Below are 20843 nucleotides of genomic sequence, written 5' to 3'. Positions count from 1 at the left end.
TTGGAAGAAAATAACCAACATGCCTTCATGCGACTTCTGTTCCAAGCTGTAGTTCGCTTGATATTGTTATACAAAACTGCCAATTCAAGCATTGTTTTGATTTTTGATTTTTTATTAATTTTATTATTTTTGTAACTGAAGTTTGCCAAGCCAGCTTACACACTTGATTGCATCTCAGGGGTAGTTTTCCATAAAATTAAAACATAACATGGGGTTTTGCCCTTAGCCAAACTCTTGACCTTATACCATGATGAATTGGTCTTTTACCAACTGAACAACCCTTCAAGATTGCATAGATTCTGTTATGTAACCAACAAACTTGTGGCTCATCTTCCTATCGTCAGGTCCCAAATCTCAAGACCTTCCAAATGATTTAAGAACCAAGGAGTCATGTAAATTGGGCCTCTTTGAGCTGTCCCTATGGGTGTTAATTGGTTTGATATGAAACCAGTTTCTCAGGACCAAACCATCCATGTAGGTGATACAAGTAGTGATAAACACATCCAACCGGAGCCAATAACAACCAGCACTGCAGCTATGGTCAACAAGGAAATGAAATTAACCTTTCGATAGAGGTCGGAAGGAGAACAAGCAACAATTTCATTGTTAATGCCTTACAACTTGAGGATGGCTACAGAGGTTGATTATCCAATAGCAGGTGCCACTTTGGGGTAGGAGACCTAACCTTTCTTCGAAATGGTATTGATCAGCTCACATCATTCAGATCAAACAGCTTTAATACCTGAAGAACGAAACCCAACTGCCCACACCCAGTTATAATTTTGACACATTGCATCCAACATGTTACGATATGGGAATTAGATCAAACACATGAAAGGGTAACAATATTTCATCTTGTCACTATTACGTAAGAGTGATTTAACACCAAAAGAAGAAAAACTATTACATCGAGTGATAACCATGTAAAGTATGACATAAGTCTGGAAAGTAACCAGAACTCAAACTGCAGTGAAATCAGATCAGGATACAATGAAATCCACTAAAGAAAAGTTTCCATTGAATATTCTTCACTGGAAAGGAAGAAACTGTCAGCAAAAAACCCCAGTTGACAAAGTGACTAATACTGAATAGCAGAAATCTTGATGGACAATTCAAAGGCCATGAGCTTGCGTCTCAATTCTCACAATTTCAGATAGCTATGGCATGGGAAGGAATATTAGCCTTACGCCAGGCCCAATAGTTTGATCTCATTGGATCTAGACTTTCCAACACCGAGCAAACTTTAATTGCCAAGTTAGAATCAGTTGAATCCGAATTTGAGTTCGTCAAACCTTCAACTACACCTTTTAACTCTTCATTTGGCGAGAGACCATGGCAGAGTATGTCCAACAGCAGGCTCAAAGCAAAAACATTGCCTCCAACACTTAGAACCTTCAGACAGACAGAAGGTACTTGAGGGTCATTGACCAATGATTCGTTGTCACCTTTGTATAAGCCTCGAAGGTATCTCCATGGACTTTCATTATCAGGGATGGATAGAATGACTTCAACAGTATAACTTACTTCAGATTCTCTCATGGCTGGCAAGCCTCCCAAGAGAGGAGATCTTGTTATGACAAAATATCTCTGTTAAAAACAGTATTTAGTCTATGCTCATCACAAATTGTGTTCAAATGTGTAAAACTGATTTTGTTTACTAGTAGACAAAAGGATTTCCAAAACATATAGGATTATATCTTCTACTCCTTGGTTTTTAATGATTCTAATTATATCTTCTACTCCTTGGTGTTTAATGATTCTAATTATATCTTCTACTCCTTGGTTTTTGATGATTCTAATAATTTATAATCAAACAATATGTCATCAATCTAAATGAATTAGCACATAATAGAACTAATTGATAAAAAATTTGGCAGTTGGAAAATTCATGATTGGTTGTTTTTCCAGAAATGACAAAAAGGGGGATGAGATGATTTTATTTTTAACAGGGCTTCCAAAATAACCAAGGAAATTAAACAGAACATCTGTGTCCAGTAGACACCAAGATATACAATAAAGCAGCTGACATGTAGCAGTCTGCTAATAAGTGAACCCTTCTCGGTATAGAGCCTAGAAGTTTCATGCTAAAAATGGATATGATGGGATGATGTTACTCTGGTTGTGATAATGTTTTTACTTTTGTCAACTAAGCATGTGAGAGAACAAACAGATGAAAATTAGATGCTTTTAACAGCTGAAGCTAATGTGCAAATCAGGCGCTAGGTAATCTGACTGTGCATAAGCTACAAATACTACTTTGCATTGTTATACTTCTCACAATCTATCAAGCAGATGCCTTACCTGATTCCATGCTGAATTGTTATAAATGTCTTCTTCAAGGAGCTGTTGACAATAATCAAGCTCACCTTCCCACCCACCTAAGGCATGAAGAACCCACTGCATACAACATGTTCTTTGTTAGCATTTACACCTTAATAAAATAGAAGCCAAGATCCATGAAATTGTTTCACATCTCACATCTCATCCATCAAATATTTTACATATGAATGTCATATACATGAAAATACCCTTTTTATACATCAAAATACGGCTGTAACAACAAGAACAAGAATAATGACAAGGCTGACAATAAAATACATGGCCATGTACAAAAAAAGTGTTCAGATTTCCATACTAATGAAATTAGTTGAACAGTGCCGTAGGTTCTAATTTTTATTCCTATTTCTATGTAGATGTTTAAAAAAATTCCAATATACTGGCTTGTTTAGAACAATTCAATCAAACAAATTTGGTCCAAGTAATACGAAGTGACTGACTTGGCAATTCACCAGTTGGAGCAACCATGGTATCATGACAAACCTGGAGACAAGCCATTCATCAGTTCCAATAATAAATCAAATATTTTTAAGATAATGCTCCCAAATACAGACTAACACCCTTGGAATGGTGGAAGGTTCTCCAACTATTTATAGAGACAACTGCAAGTTCAACCCCACCAAGACAGTGAAGATCCAGTGGAGATTAGTTGTGGCAGGATTGCAGGTAAAGGAATAAGGACAAGATTAGGAGAAAAAGTAAACATAGAAAAAAGAGAACTCATATTTGGCTGAAATCCTGGTCAAGTAGATACTTCCAAGGATAAAACAGTTATACAAAATAAGGAAATGACAATCAGGAGCTCACTGATGGAATCCTGATGAAAATCACAGAACAGACTTAGGGTTTCAAAACAGGTTTTAGGAAAACAATGGTGAGTGATTTATATGCAAGAAGAAACCCAGTACCAAGAATCAAAATATCAATTTTAGAAAGCAAAGATTTGAAGAATATTAGGATAATACTCAAAATATGATTATGAAAATCGATGGCGCACTGATTTGAACAGAAACTGAATTAATGATTTAACAAAAACTGAAACCACAACAGTATTCTGAATCATTTCTATAAAACCTAATCAGATAGAAATTCTTGAAGAATTTGACTGCAAGTAGGATTCCAGAATTAAGAAGGAATTTATAATTCATTTGAAAGCAGAACAGAAAATTTTCATGGCATCTTGGTGACTCGAGGTGTTGGAGGGGGTGCTTATGCAAGGTGACCAATGAGCCTGGAGTGACGCCTAGAAAACTCTGAATGAGGAATCACAATCTGATCTGTGAAGCTGGAACACCACCAGTATCCCATCCTTGGAATTACCACAACAGCATTCTGAATCAACAGAACCAAAGGCAAAAGCCAAACTTTATTCATCAAGTTTGAACAAGGACCAGCCCTTGCATATGCTTAAATAGAATATTCAAAACAGTAACCAAACTAGACCTAAAACTCCTTAAGCCAATAGCTAATTTTGGAGGGCAGTATAGTGGTGCTAAAAAAACTAGACTAAAAACAAAACAGTTTAAATCATTATAATAGCAATAAAAAAAATAAAGAAATAGGATTCAACAGAACTAATAAAGTAAATCTCGTATTCAATTTAAAGAATTAGGGGGAGGGGGCTTATTTTAATATACACCACCTGAGGTTTGTTGAAATACAGAAAAAGATACTTCAGTTATGAAAAACTAAAATACCCCCTGAAGTTTCAAAATGTTAAACAAAAATACCAACACCACTGACTTGGGACCCAAAAAAAAAATAGCTTCTATTCTTTTCTGATCACATTGCCATCCCTTTCCCCTTCTTTTATTTAATTTATAATTAATATTTAATTAAAAAAACTAGAATCAGATGGGGAATATTTCCCATCGATTTCCCCAATTCACAACACCAAAAACCTGCTACATCCAATTTCATCATCATCAACACTGCTGTCTATGATCCTCTGTAAAACAGGCTATGACTTTATCAAAGTGTCATCAAGGTGTCTCCTGGGATCCTAGGCAATGGGCCGCCTTTTGGACATGCAAAAAATCTCACACTTGGGCACCATATCAATTCCTTAGGCAAAGTGATCGCTTTTTGACATTTTGTACAAAGATTCCTTTTCTTCTTCTTCCTTTTTTTTTTTTTTTTTTTTTTTTTTTTTTGGGGGGGGTCTTTTTGGACCATCAAGATCTATTCCGTAGAACCATATGATTGGTTGTATATGTAACAATACCATGCACCAGAAGCATGGGATCATATAGAGATTAATGGGTACAAAATGAAAAGAAAATCTAATCACAAAAGATTAGAATAAATTGAGTCTTATTACACTAATGAAAGAGCACTTCTTCACATTAACCTAATCTGGTCGACCTCAAGTCCACAACATTCAAGTGTGGTTTTCTCATCCAAAGATCTGCAAATGTTCTTCAATTCGCAGGAGGATGTTTTATATAGATCATAATCATATGCTATTACATTATGTTGTTATTGAATATTTGTATAATGATGAAACGAATTTATTTTAATGATAATCTTGCATATTTATAACTCTTTAATATTTGTTTAGCTTATAGTAGAACATGCAAGTTCTTGGTATGCTATTTGTGCCACATTAAATAGTCGTACTAAGAAAATGTGCACTAAAACACTCAGTTCGCCAAGTAAACACCTTGCAGCCGCCTAATAGCCATGTTGCTTAGGAAGGCCCCCAGATGCCTTTGTCGCCTTGCTGCCTTGATATCTATGGACTTGTTGCTTTTCTTTCTTTTTTCACCATGCTCAGCCTGAGATCATTTTTTAAGAGTACAGTTCCACTTGAGAGAAAATCAAGTATGAAACCAGTGAATGCCACTAGTATTCCATTCAATCCGCATCTCCTCAATTTTCAGCAACAAGAAGACCTGACTGGGAATGACTAGCTCAGCACAGAAACCCCAAACTCCAAAAACACATCAGCAGCCCTCAAAAACCACCAACAGAGCATCTAAAGAAAATGTGTGGTGGAATAGTTCTATTGCCTAGCCCTAACAGAAGAAAGCTCTGTATATCGCAAAACTCGGCAGATGACATCGATCAAACATTGGCCGTCTGCTAACCTGCTTTAGGAGAGGGCTGGGCACAAATGAGGAGGCTCAGCCTGATCTATGACCACCCATTCATAGAAGAGTACACAGCACGCATTTCAGGACCAAGTAAAGCGCTCAACCAAGAGGGCACACACAACAATTCATCAAGGAATTTCTTGATTACAGAATGTAGATTCCATTTTATTCATTGCACAATCATCATCATTGAACTTGTTGACTGAATTTGATTTCATTTCTTGATTATAAAATGTAAATTTGTTGATTGTTGCATTCAATTAGGAAGTTTTGCTTAGGGTGAACATGTAGCCAAACTAAAGGAATGTCGTATATAAAAACATGGCTTGCTTCCTTCCACAAGTGGTAAGAGGCAAGGCTGATCAAGGCCAGTCCAACCTATGTTTTGCATCTCTAAAGTAGTATTTAACTCCCATTGGGGATGAGTATCCCTTCTTCGATCTAAGCGCTAAGTCTGCCCAAAGAAATATTGCAGTTCTCCTGACCCTGTAGAAAGGCTAAGGAAGTTCTTTTTCATTTCATTTCAAACTTGCATTGCCTAATGCTCAAATCTGTGTCTTCAATCTCAAATAGGTTGGTCATACAAACTAAAAAAAATTGTAAATTGGAAAACAACCCAACAAAGAAAACAAAGTCACCCATTACAGGGCTTATATACTATCCAACAGAACCCAAATGTTAAACTTGGAAAATAAGATTCAAGGCCTGAAATAAGCCAAAATGATCAACCCCTTTCAATGTCTCCAAGTCTCCAACAAATAGAAACCTCGGCATGATAATTAACAGATTTTATAGCAAAATCGAGAAGGCTGGACAGAGAATACAGTGATAACGATGAGAGAAGATCAGTTTCAATAATCTAAACAAAGAATGTTCTTTGACTCAAGAAGAAGATTAAGGGACGAAAAATAGAAGGCTTCTTGAAATAATGAGATTAAGTCATTAAATAAAAAATAATGACTTTAGATTAATGAGGTTGCTGTATTACATATACAAAGGGATCATTTTAACATACGTACCTGCCTATGAGACCAGGCATGATAATTTTTAGCATCAAGTGAAAGAATTTTCCTGGTGAACGTGAGCTCAGCGCTGCTAGCTTCTGTTCCCAATTTCTCAGCAACCCACCGCCTATGATGCCTACAGAAATCTATCATAAAAGATTAACACATCTATTAAATGCTGTTTCTTTTGCTAAAGATATTACTTTGTAATTTATTGCATACTGACTACTGTCCAACTAACCAGCTCAGAAGAGTAAAATTTACTACAGGCAAAAAGTTGCTTAATGATGCAAAAGATGTCAACGTAGAGGGGTAAAGAAATTATTGGATTGTCCAGAATGAGTCTGCACCATACCCAACATTCAGGAGTCACTTGATATCTGAATGATATCTATTGACAAGGAATATAGGAGCATGTGTGTATTCCAGCATGGAGTCTATAAATAATCAAGTTTCAAAGTAACTGGTTTCTTTTTCTCTTTACTCTTTTTCTTTTTCTTTTTCTTTTTTTTTTTTTTTTTTTTTTTTTTGGGGGGGGGGGGTTAAAAAGTAATTGGTTTCTCAAACACAACCAGAGTTTTATCATTGTCCAGCATGTGGTCTGTTAGTAATCAGGTTTCAAAGTGTCCATAGGATAAACAAGTAAACCAACTGAACCACACAATAAAGTAATTATTGATAGGTAGTCATTAAACTGGGTCCTGGCTGTTTCTCCATGGGTCATTTATGTGCACAAAATCCAATGACCCAGAATACGGCATCCAGAGGGGGAAAATTTTCTACACACGCCGCTGCAAATACTATGAATAGTCCAGGGGAAGTCCAAGACTATGGGGATGCATGTGTCATGACTCATGAGTGAGCTTAAAATTAGGCACTATACCTTTTTTGGGATTTCACCAAGAGAAGAAATTGCCCATGCATGATGTCATAGATAGAGCAGCAATATTACCTGCTTCCTATAAAACTTTGTTACTCTCTCTCTCTCTCTCTCCCTTAAACTGTGTCTCATGGATGGCATATGCAGTTACAATGACTCACCATATTTGATAGTTCTTGGAGTTACTCTTGGCAATGGTTTCAATGAAATCCAGTTCCTGATGAAGGTCGGCATTAAGTGTCTCAAGTATAAGGCGCCTGAAATGCCACACCTAGAGAAAAGAAAGAAACGCTTGTACCAGTCAGCACTAAGAAGCAGGAAATGCATGACAATACTGTAGCAATCACTTTGAAGGGCCAGAAAGAATCTGCTATAAAATCACTCTCAAAAGAGTACATCATTACACATAGAGTATCTCACCAGTACTTTTTAACTTTGTTGAAGCTATCCAGAATTGAACTTCTTCACTAACAGTATATGCAATCATTTCTTGGAATTTAACCATATAATCAATTTTCCATTTTTTTTTCACTCAAATAAATTCATGTTCTGTGCACCAATAAGAAAGCTTAAGAGAAGATTCATTCTACCTATCCCCAAGCTCAGTATCCTGCCGCTTAAGTGATGGCAGTATTTTTTATCTTCTGAGTGTTAAGTAAACATTATTTAATTACAACATGCCAGTTAAGATAGAAAGGGTAAGTTAAGAGACTTTCCTCACAGATTTCTATTTTGTCCATAAACAATGTCGCATATTTGTGTGGACATAAATGGAAAGGATCTAATGGTAAAACAAAAAGAATACAAGGCAGAAACCTCCCCCTCATAATAACTATATGAGAGGGAGGGTGAATTAGATACTTCCTTTGCATACTTCTCTTTTGTTCATGTCTAATTGTTGCACACATGTAATCGATTATGCCACACACTTGTATAGACATCGCTAGAAGGGGTCTCATGGTAAAACAAAAAGAATAGGATGACAGAACATCTGCTCCCCATATTAAGTCTATAATAATCTGAATGGTGAATGACTGTCCGACTCCAGCTTTGTTGCACATGATCAAATCAAAGTGCATAAGAAAGCATAGTCCTACTTGGCTAGCGTACTCTAGTCAATAAATTTTGAAGGATCAACTAAATTTCCAGGACATTCTTCCAGAATTTCTTAAGACTCAGGTTTGACATAAAATTTTACCATAACTATGAGAGTCAATCAAATCCAAGGAGCAAAAGTTAAGATTTCTATTGATTTTTGCAGGAAAAACCGATCAGAAACAATGCAAACAAAAAGTCTCAGTTCACATGGCTACTCGGAAAATTTCAACCTCTCCAATCTTTCCACAACCAAAGAGGGAATATGAAATCAACATAGTATCAAATTCCTGATGTAGAGTGGAAAAAGCAGAATAATCTTTGGATTTGAACATGGCTATGTTTTTTTTGGTCAAATGCAGTTCAATTTTAAGTCCCCATTGTGTTATATGGGGCATGGACTCAATACTTATGAGTTTTTAAATCAAAATGGGCCCATTCTAGAGGCCCAAAACAGGTAACGGAGCCTAAACAAAATAGGGATGAAATTCTAGTTCCAGTTTTAACTAGATACTACTTAGATCTTAGATACTTTCCTTTTAATTAAGTTCCTTAATGTAAAGGCTGAAACATGATGCAATTAAGTCACCTAAAGGGCTCATTTTATCAGAAAGAACCCAACTTTGGTTGGGTTATGTAGATGTTGAGCCTTTCTGATGTAAGCAAGAATCCTCCCCCTTGCCGAACCCATCACTTGGGCACTAAAGCCCAACCAAACTGGCACACCTACTCGGCTGGCTGCACCCTACTAGGGGCATAATGGTCATTTTCCCACTTCTTTTGTTAATTAATTAGTCCAGTAATTTTGTTGTATTTTTGTGAATCCAAGTCTGATTTTCCTTCTTTATTTGAGTAAGTTAAGAGAGTCCCAATTAGAGTGGAAGTCCCAAGTGGAATCTATTTTAAATTAAGATTCCTTTTGAATAATTAGCTTTTATTTTCAAGTTGTTTTCTTGCGGTTGTTATTTAATTGAGTCCTAAAGGGGATCCTAGCCCATAAAGAATTCCCCAATTGAATAAAGTTTTGCTTTCTAGTTAAAGTATAAGTCTTTCCCTCCGATTGTAAGGCTATAGATAGCCCACCCTGCTCCATTGCAAAACAAGTTGAATTGAACATAAGAATCTGAATTTGAATGAGTCATGGTCTTCTTGGGAGGGCCACAGTGGGTTCAGAGATCATCTTCTTCAAAGTTCTCGCAGCAGTTCAACGACAAACAGCAGCTCCAAAGCACTAAACCAGTAAGTCAGCCCCCATCCCCTCCTTCCTCACTTGAAATCCTCCCCCACCCTTCTTCTTTCTTGTGCAAGCATCCCCAGGGCTCCCCCACCCTGCGACAACCCAAGAACCCCTCTCCCCCCCTGTGGCAACCCTAGGACTCACTCCAACCCTTCCCTGTACCCTGAGGCATCCTTCCCTCCTCTTTCCCCCCTTCTTGTTCTTGAGGCAAGTTCTGAACATTTCAGAACAGAAAAGAACAAGAAAAGAAAGCAAAAAGAAAGAAGATGGAAAATAAGAAAAAAGAGAAAGAAAAGAGAGAGATCAAGGAGCCCAAGAACTTACTAAGATTCCAAGAAACCAATCCAAGATTCAGATCTACACCTAAGAACCAAAGCATAGCATCCCAAAACCCTCCATACCTAACTACAACCTTTCTTTTCAGCTCTAGGGTAATTCTGGGTACCCCAAAACCATCCCATAGGGATTTTGTTAAAACCCAACCATCTCAAAACCAATGCATCAAATTAGCCAAATCCTAACTTCTCTCTTCCCAAGACCCTAAAACATCCCATCGTCCCATTGTTAAACCCTAAACTCATTACCATCTCAATTCCTGCAACCCATTTAAATTTGTTAATTCAAATCTTTTTCTCAAAACCCTAATTTTCCCAAACTTAATCATCCCACCTAGGTTTGTTATAATCTCCCATTCCCAGGGTTTGTTAATTACTTTGCTGGTTCACAAAGGAAAGGATTCTGGGCTAACCCTAATTCTAGGGAAACAATCACATATCCCCTAGCCCTAGAATCGTGGTTACATCACTTTCCTCCCATAGATTCACTCTGTAATGTGCCAATTAAATGGGCCTAAAATATGGGTAGCAGAAGGTAGCAAACAGAATTTACTTCATTAGTTTTGCTATAGTCCTGTTTTGAGTCACATTCTTCCATTATTTAGTTTTCCAGTCCATTTATTTAACCTTAATAGTTAGGGATTGGTTAAGCTTTTCATCTTAGAGTTTTTGAGTCTAACATACAAAGTTGCAAGGGTATACAAACCTTGTCACATATTTGATTAATGAGATTAGGGGAAATACATAGCTTCAAGCATTGCTCTATGAAAGAGTATGATAAACTCCTGTTCACACACGGCAGTGAGGAATTAAAATGCAAAATGCAGTAACAATTAAACTGGATTACTGAGTGTCCAGTGCTCCCCAGCGGTAGCCTGCTACCACACACAATCGTAGTTCTCCTTGTTCGTCCCACTCTCGGCTTATCCTCAAATCTGAATTGCATAACAGAACCCCATTGGCCTGTCCACTCATTGCCCTCCACCTGTCCCACTTATTCTACATATTTGCATATATTTAACTACCTCTTTATTTCCTTTATTCTCCTTTATTTATCTTATCATAACTGCTGGTCTAACCAACTAGCAGCAGGCCTGGCACCACAAGGGTAGACTCATGAAACCAGAGGCCTATCAAGTATCAACTCCACCCCCTCCCCTTGAGTTTCACCTCATCCTCAAGGTGGAAATCAGGACACTGGTGATTCATCTCAGTGTCATCCTGATGTAACACCCAAATTGAGGGCCAATCTTGAGGATCACTTAGGTTGAATCCAGCAGTAAATTAGGGCTCAAAACACCATGCAATTAGGTTTTCTAAAGCACTTCAGGGTGAACAGAAATTGATTAGGGCTAATTACACCCTGCAGTTAGGGGATTTTGACTTCTATACTCTGTTGTTAGGGTTTTCAGATGTCTATGGGGATCTAGGGTTGATGAGGAAGGAGAATAGAGTTTGGCAAGAAGGTTTATGTCAGGATTTTGATAATATTAAATATGAGTTCCGCTGTGATAATGTTCAAACTTAATTTGAGAATCCTAGGGTCTAGACAACTATGGTTTTCTCAATTTTAGGGTTTTCAAAGAGAGGCCAGGGTTAGGGTTGGATTGAAGGTAGGTACAGGGAGGGGGAGATGATCCTAAAGTGGAATGGAGTTGGGATAAAGGGTTTGAAAGGTATGCTTGAAAGTAAGGTTACGGTCACTAGGGTTCAAGAGAAGAAAAGAAATTAGGTTTTACTAGGATTTAGGGGGAAGAGAAAGGGCTAAGATGGGGGATTGAAGGCAGGGAAGGTGAAGGGGAGTTTGGTTCCTAAAGGGGGTAGGTATTGAGTCAAGGGTTTGGGAGATCCAGGAACTTAGGGTCTAGAAAATCTGGAAATTCCTAGGCTGCCGCGAGAAGAAAAGAAGAAGAAGAACCATGAAATAGAGGAGCTGGTGAATGGAGGGAATGGAGTAAGGAGGGGAGGGGAGTGCTGCTGTAGGATTTAGGGGAAGTGGGAGGGGACATGCAATAGGGATTGGGGTTGGGATTTGAGGAAATTAGGGTTTGGGAATGGGGGAAGACTGCGAGTGGAAGAAAGAAGAAGGGGAAGGTAGGGCTGGGGTGGGGGTTTAATGCTTACTTGCGGGCAAGGGGGGGGGGGGGTAATGGCAATTTGCAGAACAATATGAAAACACCAAAGTGCCGCTCTCCTCTCTGAAAATCCACCAACACCTCCCAAAATCCTTCAATCACAAATTTTATTGATCATCAACTGCCTTCTTTACAAGTGAATAGCTTTATTTATAGCCTTCAGACTGAAGGATTTCCTAACAGGACACAGCAAACAAGGATTTCTATTTGGAATAAAACTCATAGTCACACTAGGACTCACAAGGAAACAAATTAAAGAATACTGTTAAATAAGAATTGCACGTTTAAAATACGTTTATAAGAAGACTAATTACAGGTACGAGACGTGGGGAGGCTGTCAACCTTAGTGAAAAGGCTTGGGAAAGGAGTTCTTTCTTTCCTTCTTGCTTTTTCCCTTCTTCTCAGGCTCTTCCTGCCTCCTTTTCAAACTCCTAACTTAAGAAGGAATCCAATTTGAAATAGATTCGAACTTGACTCTCCTACTTGGACTGGGACTCTAAACAAGGACACAAGCGGCAAAGTAAAAGTAGATTTGACTCCTAAAAGTATGCTGCATCTGATCAAACCAAAAGGAGCTCAAAAGGGGGTGGCAAAATCACCAAATTGCCCTCCCCCATGTGGTTCGACCTTCCTGTAGGGACGCAAGATTTTAGGCAGCTGTCCTCTCCTTTGCTTAGGATCTTGGGGCTTCTCTTGAGGGGGGTCCTTCAACTCTTCTAGTTACATCAGCTCCCCCCTTCTTTAAATAATTCATCCCCAATGAATGGGTGGAATTCTTTTGCCCTGACTTGATGCTTCTGGAGTCTTCAATGGCTTTTCCTCTTGTTTCCTCAGGTGGGACCACCAGGAGCTCCTACTCTTGGTTTGCAGTCTTCTAGTTTGCCCTGAGGGGCTTGCTTCTTCGTAACTTCTTCTGGAAGGTTGAGTGATAGAAAGGCAATCTTCTGACCTCTACTCAAACACACACTTGTTCCCCCTAGTCCCTACTAGTGATGGTGACATTGTTGTTGTACAACCACAGTCTTCCAAGGATGATGTCTGTTAGCTTTATGGGGATAGCACACCAGATTTCTTCAAAGTAGGGATGCAGGCTTACTGGTACAAGGCACTAGGAAGTCACCTCAAGTCTGACACTTCTAAGAAGAGACACCTTGTAGGATTGGGGTGTTTTTCCCTCTTGAGTCCTGCTTTTCGGACAAAGTCCTCTGACACCACATTGACACTGCTGCGGTGCTGCCACATCCACTATTGTTTAGGCCTGATATTTACCTACTTTTTACTTGTGTAGAAGATGCTGCTGCTCCTCCAGTCTTCACCTTCAATCTCTAATTCTCTATCACTAGAATTTTAGACATAACGTTCAAGTGTAGGTCTTGGTCAATGTGCTCTTCATCATACTCACCATCAGGGTTTGTTTCCAGTCGAGGGTGAACTACTTCTTCAGGGGCTTGCAAACTAGAGTCAAATAAAGCAACTCCCCTTCTTTGAGGGCAATCTCTAGCAAAGTGACCTTTCTCATGACAGTAGAAGAACTCACCAAGGTTGTTGTTGAAGGTACCTCTACCTTTGAATTCGGCTTTGGATGGGTTAGCTCCTCGTTGGGGAACTGTTGGAGTGGTGGTAGAAGAGGGGGCTTTCAAGAGGGGTGGATCCTTCCTGTACTCTTGCTTACTTTGCTTTCTCTTGGCTAACAAAGTTTCAGCCCCTAGGGCTTTATCAAAGAGGTCACGAATGTCCTGCACGTTATTAACTCCAAGGGTCATCTAGATTTCATATCAAATAGGTCACAAAGAAGGTCTTGCATCCCCCACATCAAAAGTGCTTCTTGACAGGGTTGATTTGCTCAATCTCTCATTCAGTCCTGGGCTACCAACAAATTTGCTTTGAGATCATCTAAAACGTGTCTCATTACTGTAGTTAAGAATCGACTTCATTGACCCTAGTTGGCTGCCCATCTCGATGGAGTGTAGATGGTGGACACCCATAAACTGCCTGGAAAGGAGTCATCTTGGTAGAGCATGATAGGTAGTATCGCACAATATTCAACCCAAGCAAGCCAGTCAGGCCAGCCCCTGGGTTGCCTAGCACAAAAACAATGCAGATAAACCTCCAAGCACCTATATACCACCTCCTTTGGCCATCAATCTGAGGTTGATATGCCACTGCTAAACGTGAGGTGAGTTCCTATGATCTTGAACAACTCAGACCAGAAACTACTTAGGAAAAGTCAGTCACAATAGGAGAAGATAGATCATAGCAATCCATGTAACTTGACAACTTCCATGCTGAATATTATAGCCACATCACAAGCTGTGTAGGGGTGGCGAAGTGCTACAAAGTGAGCATATTTGGTCAACCTATCAATTACTACCAGTATGATATTTCCTCCCCTCGTCTTTGGCAGCACACCGATGAAATACATGCTAATGTCTTTCCATACACACTCCAGAATGGACAATGGCTGGATAAGTTCCACAGGACTCATGGATCACAAGCTGCCACAAAATCTCAAATGGCTCTTCTTCATACCAACCCAATGCACAACCCCTACAATGACCTTATAGGTCCATAGAAAACTTGAATGTCCTCCGTATGGAGTGGGACAGAATTCGGACAGCAACTTGGGGATCAAGGGCAGATCTGCTGCTGCTACCATCCTATCCTTATAGTACAGAACCCCATTCTGCAACTGGTACTTGGGATGCTCAACTGTTCCAACAGTAACTCCTGGATAATGGTCCAGTATTGTGGATGGCTACTAACTTCCTCAATTAGCTGTTCTCCTTCTTGCCATATGTGGGTGTTAAGTAGTAACTGCACTTAGCTAAGATTCACCTACAGACGACCATGTCAGGGCATCGGCAATTTTGTTTTCAACTCCCGGTTTGTAGATGATCTCAAAGTCGTAACCTAGTAATTTAATTACCCATTTCTGCTGATTGGTGGCCAACACTTTTTGTTCCAAGAGATTGAGGCCACGCTGGTCTGTCCCAACCTTGAAGCTCTCCACTTTGTTACTGCTAGAACAATTGCCATTGACTCCTTCTCATAGACTGATTTGGCTTGTGCTTTTGGGGATAAAGCTCGACTCCAATGCTATCAGCGGCTATCTTACACAAGCACCATCCACAACCCTAGTCCCAAAGCATTTGTCTCCACCAAAAAGTCCTTGGTGAAATCCAATTGCAAGAATTGGTACTATTGTCATCGCCTACTTAAGAGTTTGGAAGGCTTCTCACTCCAAAGGAAAGCATCCTTCAACAATTGGGTGAGTGGAGCACGATCTTGCCATAGCCTTTCACAAACTTCATGTATTAACCAGTCAGCCCTATCAGATTATTAGGCATTGACCACTCTAACATGCTTCTTATTTTCTGAGGATCTGCAGGGATGATATCACCCAAAATTATATGGCCTAAGTAATCCAATTCTGGTACTACAAAAGAGCATTCTTTCTATTCACCACCACCTATGTTGTGCTAACAATGAGAAAGCAATTCGCACATGGCTCACATGCTCTTCCTTTATCCTATTGAACACCAAAATATCATAAAAAATTGGAAGTATTAGTCTGTGGTTGAAGCCGATGGTTGAAGCCAAAACCACTGCCTTAGCAAACCAAAGGTCAAAGCTTAAATCCAACACTCCTAGATTACATCATTCTCCCCAATCCGTGGGCAGTAATCTCGTTGTACAACAAAGAGGTCACCTTGCAGTCTGACATGCTCCCCATTCCATTCAAAGCTCATAGTTTGCCTCCTCTAGTGCTTTACATTTCCCCTAATGAGGAGAGCTACTCTAAGCCCAAATTCACGTCAACGTTGCCCAAATCAAAAGGCAACAGGTCCAACGCAAAAATGGAGCCACGCAGCTCAATTGGCAGTTTGGCACCACGTCAAGTTATATTTTCTTGATGGTAAGAGGGGCAATATCATGAAAAGCACTAAGCAAGATATGATTACTTCTTCCACTATGCAGGCAGAGTTTGTAGCGTGCCATGGAGCAGTTACTCAGGCAGTTTGGCTGAGGAATCTCATCAGGCAGTTGGCAGTGTTGTATTTTGTGGATAGACCTATCCAATTGTACTATAATAACCATTTTGTTGTGTTGTTTATTAACACCAATGCGAGCATCACAAGGTCTAAAGACTCTAAAGGAGGTCAAGTATTTGACCATTAGGGAAAAGGTTAAAGATGTTGACATCACAGTGGAGCACATTGGTACAAACGATATGGTAATGGATCCCTTGACTAAGGGCCTCCAACCTAATGTCTTTTGAGAGATTCATATATCATGAATATGGGCTTGGGAGCATCCTTAGATCACGTTGTTTAGTGTTATTTCTTGTATTTTGCTCTACTGTGTAACAAAAAATTTCATTAGTACTTGTCTTTTAACATTTTTTTTTATTTACATATGCACTGATTATCTATTGTTTGAATTTTTATTCAACAAAGTTCTTTTGTGACACACGGGTGTTTACATGTTATATGTTGTGTGAGTTTTAAGGTGTGCGTTAACCTTAAGCAAAGGCTAGCGCATTTATTTATTAGCCTTAAGGTATGTCATGTGACATATAAAGTTAAACTCAAGTTATCAAATAATGACAAACCAGTCCATTTGAACCATATACTATATTCTTTGGTGCCCTAGAGTCACATAAAGTGAGAGATTTGCACTAACATAAAGAACATATAAGGATTTTCTACAAATTGTTATTCAGTTGTCACACTACCATATTACAACAACAACAATAACAACAATAAGCCTTGTCCCAACTAAATGGGGTCAGCTACATGGATTCTTGCCCTCCAATCAGTTCTGTTCGAGGCCATGCTAGATACAAGGCCTAAGCTATACATATCCTTTCTCACCACTTCTCCTAAGGTTATCTTAGGTCTACCCCTAGCTCTTCTAGTTCCTTCAATATGGATTATATCACTTCTCCGCACAGGAGCATTTAAAGGTCTCTGTTGAACGTGGCCGTGCCACCTCAAACGACTTTCTCTAAGCTTATCACTTATGGGAGCAACTCCCAGACCAACTCTAATATGATCATTTCTTATCTTATCCATCCTAGTTTTGCCACTCATCCATATTAGCATCCTCATTTCTGCTACACTGAGTTTATCTATATGATTCTTTTTAACAGCCCAAGACTCTGCACGAAAATTCGTCACACCAACCTAAGGAAGAAAAATCCAAAAATTCATGGGTTCGATTTTAGAGCCCAAAAATTCGTCACACCAACCTCCATATGGGTCCTTAATAAATTCTATGCTAGCTCAGATACCATATATAAGATAAAATCTAACCAGGATCACATAAACGGACAAAACACCCTAAACAATGACAAAACAAATACAGGAGCATGTCTTCTTTGGGATCCACTAGAGATGATGAGGAACATGTTGGAATCTTTTATCCTTTAGTCTCCTAAAATGAAAGTTCTCTATCAACGCTAGGGTCTTCTTCTCTAAGCTCTTCTTTAGCATTGGCTCAATGGAACAACCACTATCTCTAAAAACTCTCCTTATGCGTAAAGAATAATAAGTGATTAATTAGGATTAGAGGAGGGACCTAGCATCTCCTTATATAGGCAACTCAATAGATATCCCATTAAAATCTAACGATCTCTTTTTGCCCACACTAGCCAACCCATATTAGAATTATACTAGTTGTAGATCTCCTATATCAAACCAATTTAGGAAACCCAATAAGAGTAAGATATAATCAAATATAGTCCATTTAATGTAGAATATTCTTAAATATTCCAGCATTCTCCCATTTGGACTACATTGATTGTAACCAAAGTCAAATAAAACAAACTCTCTTTGTTTTTAAGAAAACAATCAAAAGCACATAGAAAACATTTTGAACGTTATATGCACAACTTTTTATTGGTTTGGTGATTATACCAAAATTCAATCACTTCATATAGAGTCTTAAATATCGAATAATAGCAATAATTGCATCTTTCTAAGCAACACAGGACCATCCATGGTCACAAATACTCTTTAACTCTACTGAAATAGTAAAATGGATGCAACATGGCAATCTAGAGCTAAATAACACTTTGTAGATAAACTTTATGTGTCATTCCTTATGTAAATCGAATTCTCTTACTTTATGTAACTCTAGGCCACCAGAGAATATAATTTATGATTCCAACGAACCTATATCTCATTTATTAATAACTCGAGTTTAACTTTAAGTATTACATGACATACCTTAAAAGCTAATAAATAAATGTCATAGCCTTTGCTTAAGGTTAACATGCACCTCAATGGTTATCGAATTTCACTTCTCCTTAAGGGATGATCATGTTAGTTTGAGTTGACATCTCCACCATATTCATAGTGAATTTTTTAGGTGAGAATTAATTGAAATAATAAAGTCATCAGTGGCAATGCTTTGATGTCCTAGCTCATTGGTTGTCGGACCTTGATGGTTGCTTTTGGACCCTCTCCAACACCATGGCCTCCTTGACAGCTATGGCATATAAGTCACCTAAAGAACTTATTTTAATGAAAATAACCATTAAATTAGGATATGTAGGTATTGGGCCTCTGATCCATGAGTTTTCTTTGAAATGGGCCACATTAATGCAACTAAAATATGGTAGAAGGTAGCAACATGGATTTATTTCATTACTTCAATTAGAGTCCTGTTTTGAGTTAGTTTTTTTTCATTACTCAAGTTCTCTGGTCAGTTTGTTTAACCTTAATAGTTAAGGACTGGATTAGTGAGGTGCTGACCAAGTCCATAGATGGGAAGCCTTGGTCATGTGCATCTCCCTCCACCAACCCCCCCCCCCCCCCCAAAAAAAAAAAACCCCAAAAAGCGCTGTTCTCCAATTTCTTTCATTCCCAGTTTCTTACTGAACCTACAAGATTCAGCTCAAGATACCAGGACCATCTCTGTATTTTATTATTGCTGCTATCAATTCACAGAAGACCACTTCATTGATTCTCAAAAAAAAAAATGGTCCTGGTGATTCAAAATCAACCATGCAGCAGCCTCTTTTGGAGTTCAATAGCAGTGACATTCAAGTTGTTACAACTCAAGATCTATCCATCGACTTCAGCTCAAACTTTGGCTTAAGGGTCGCATACTCATGCTCTTATCTAGGTGGTACTTTCAAGTCCATAGATTGGCTAGTCAAATCTGTGGCTGACCTTTTGAAGTGTTCAAGAGATCTTATCATCCTACCATTGACAATAATTTTAGCACCATCTGAGATGGCAGTTGGCTGATCCTATTGGTTAAGCTTGATGGTTCTGTAATTTTTATTCTGGCCATCAATCGTAAAGTAAATGTGATTTAAGCTTGATGGTTCTGTAGCTGTTAATTTATAGCGCTATGACCTAAGCATAAGAAATTCTCAATTATTTCCTGATTCTAGCAGAAAGTGGCCATACTCAGTAACTCCATTTTGGGCACCAACCTAGATTGTGTTTATAGTATCTGGCCGAAATAACCAGTACCTTCCCTGCTGTTGACCCAGTTCCTAACCTGATCATAACTCTCATTGCTGCTGTTAATCAAGGATGACCTGCTGTACTTCGGTGCATTGGCTCCTACCATAGAATTTGGGTGGTAACCTTGCTGTTTAGCCTAGTCCCACCAGTCTACTAACCAACTATTACTATCTAGACCTACCCAAGCCCCAAGCAAGGAATAACACTCCAGAATCAAAAATCAATCCAACCTGCAAAGCTTCCAATTAGTAAAATTTTCACTTCGTAATTGCATATGAGCCACTTATTTCACTAGAGCAATAAACAAATAATGAAAATTCCAGCCTTCCAATAGCCCACTTTTCGTACCAGATTTAAGAGGGGGGAAAATAGCTTCAGGGTAGTATAAATCAAGAACAGGTGAACTGAAGGGGAGGGGAAAAAACAATTGCTCTTCTACAGGATCAGTTATGAAGTTAATCCAGTGAGTTACCGTGTAATTTCCAGCGTTCATGGAAATGGCCTCCCGAGTGAGAGCCAGAGATCGGGGGGTCCTCTCGTCAGCAAGATAAACAGCTCGAAAGTAATCCATGATTTCCCTGAAATCTTCATGGTAAGCGATGGGGACAACTGGATTGGGGCCGTCGTCCTGAGGAACTGGCGTGATATCGGACCATTCTGGCCTCTCGCTGAACGAGATCCTCTCATCTTCATCTGAATCCATAGGAGACGATCACAGGCACAACTCCTCCTAGGGGCTTAATTAAGATTTTCTTGAGATGGAAATCTCAAACTTAATCTACCATTAGCTTTTATATACAACCCCCACTCCCCACCACCAACAACAACAACAAACAAAAAATAGATAAAAATAAAAATAAAAATATTAAGGATTACTTATTTATCCGCTGTGGAAGGATTTAGCAATGCATTAGGGTGCATATGCCACATAGTATGGTATGTCCCATATTAACGTCCAACGAAATAAAATATTTACGCCTGTTTAGTTACATGAATCTAGATATTTGAAATCTCTGGATTCATGAATGCAAAATTTATATCTGTTTGGCTATGAAAATCTCTGGATTCATAAAATCTAGAGATTCATATTTTTATACTAAAAACATGAATCTGTAGATTTATGGGTGTGAAGTGAAATCCAGATATTGCATCCTTACTATAAAAATGCTAAGCATTTTTGTATTCAAAAAAATTACAAATGAATCTACAGATTTCATCTACATGTTCAATTAACCAGACAGTTA

At 38.7% G+C, this 20843-nt stretch overlaps 1 protein-coding gene across 1 annotated transcript; it reads right to left on the bottom strand.

Annotated features, from left to right (window-relative positions):
- Positions 1-182: 182 nt before the first annotated feature.
- On the bottom strand, positions 183-20374 carry FTA (farnesyltransferase A). Its single transcript, XM_089163425.1, has 5 exons — positions 20072-20374; positions 7478-7587; positions 6452-6572; positions 2302-2397; positions 183-1587 (listed from the first exon to the last, which is right to left on the bottom strand). The coding sequence occupies exons 1-5, from the start codon at positions 20300-20302 to the stop codon at positions 1150-1152; spliced, it is 996 nt and encodes a 331-aa protein (XP_089019551.1). The 5' UTR covers positions 20303-20374; the 3' UTR covers positions 183-1149.
- Between the last annotated feature and the right edge of the window lie 469 nt (positions 20375-20843).

This window comes from Hakea prostrata, chromosome 7 (genome assembly GCF_041222555.1).
Source record: "Hakea prostrata isolate BN-2017 chromosome 7, UWA_Hpros_2, whole genome shotgun sequence".
NCBI classification, from domain to species: Eukaryota; Viridiplantae; Streptophyta; class Magnoliopsida; order Proteales; family Proteaceae; genus Hakea; species Hakea prostrata.
The sequence above is the reverse complement of the archived record's forward strand: the minus strand, read 5'-3'. Positions and strand labels throughout refer to the sequence as shown.

Coding starts and splice junctions, on each gene's coding strand:
- FTA (XM_089163425.1), bottom strand. CDS start 20,302: ATGGATTCAGATGAAGATGAGAGGATCTCGTTCAGCGAGAGGCCAGAA. Junction 2,398..6,451: donor ATGCCTGGTCTCATAGGCAG/GTACGTATGTTA, acceptor TGTTGTATGCAG/TGGGTTCTTCATGCCTTAGG. Junction 1,588..2,301: donor ACAATTCAGCATGGAATCAG/GTAAGGCATCTG, acceptor TGTTTTTAACAG/AGATATTTTGTCATAACAAG.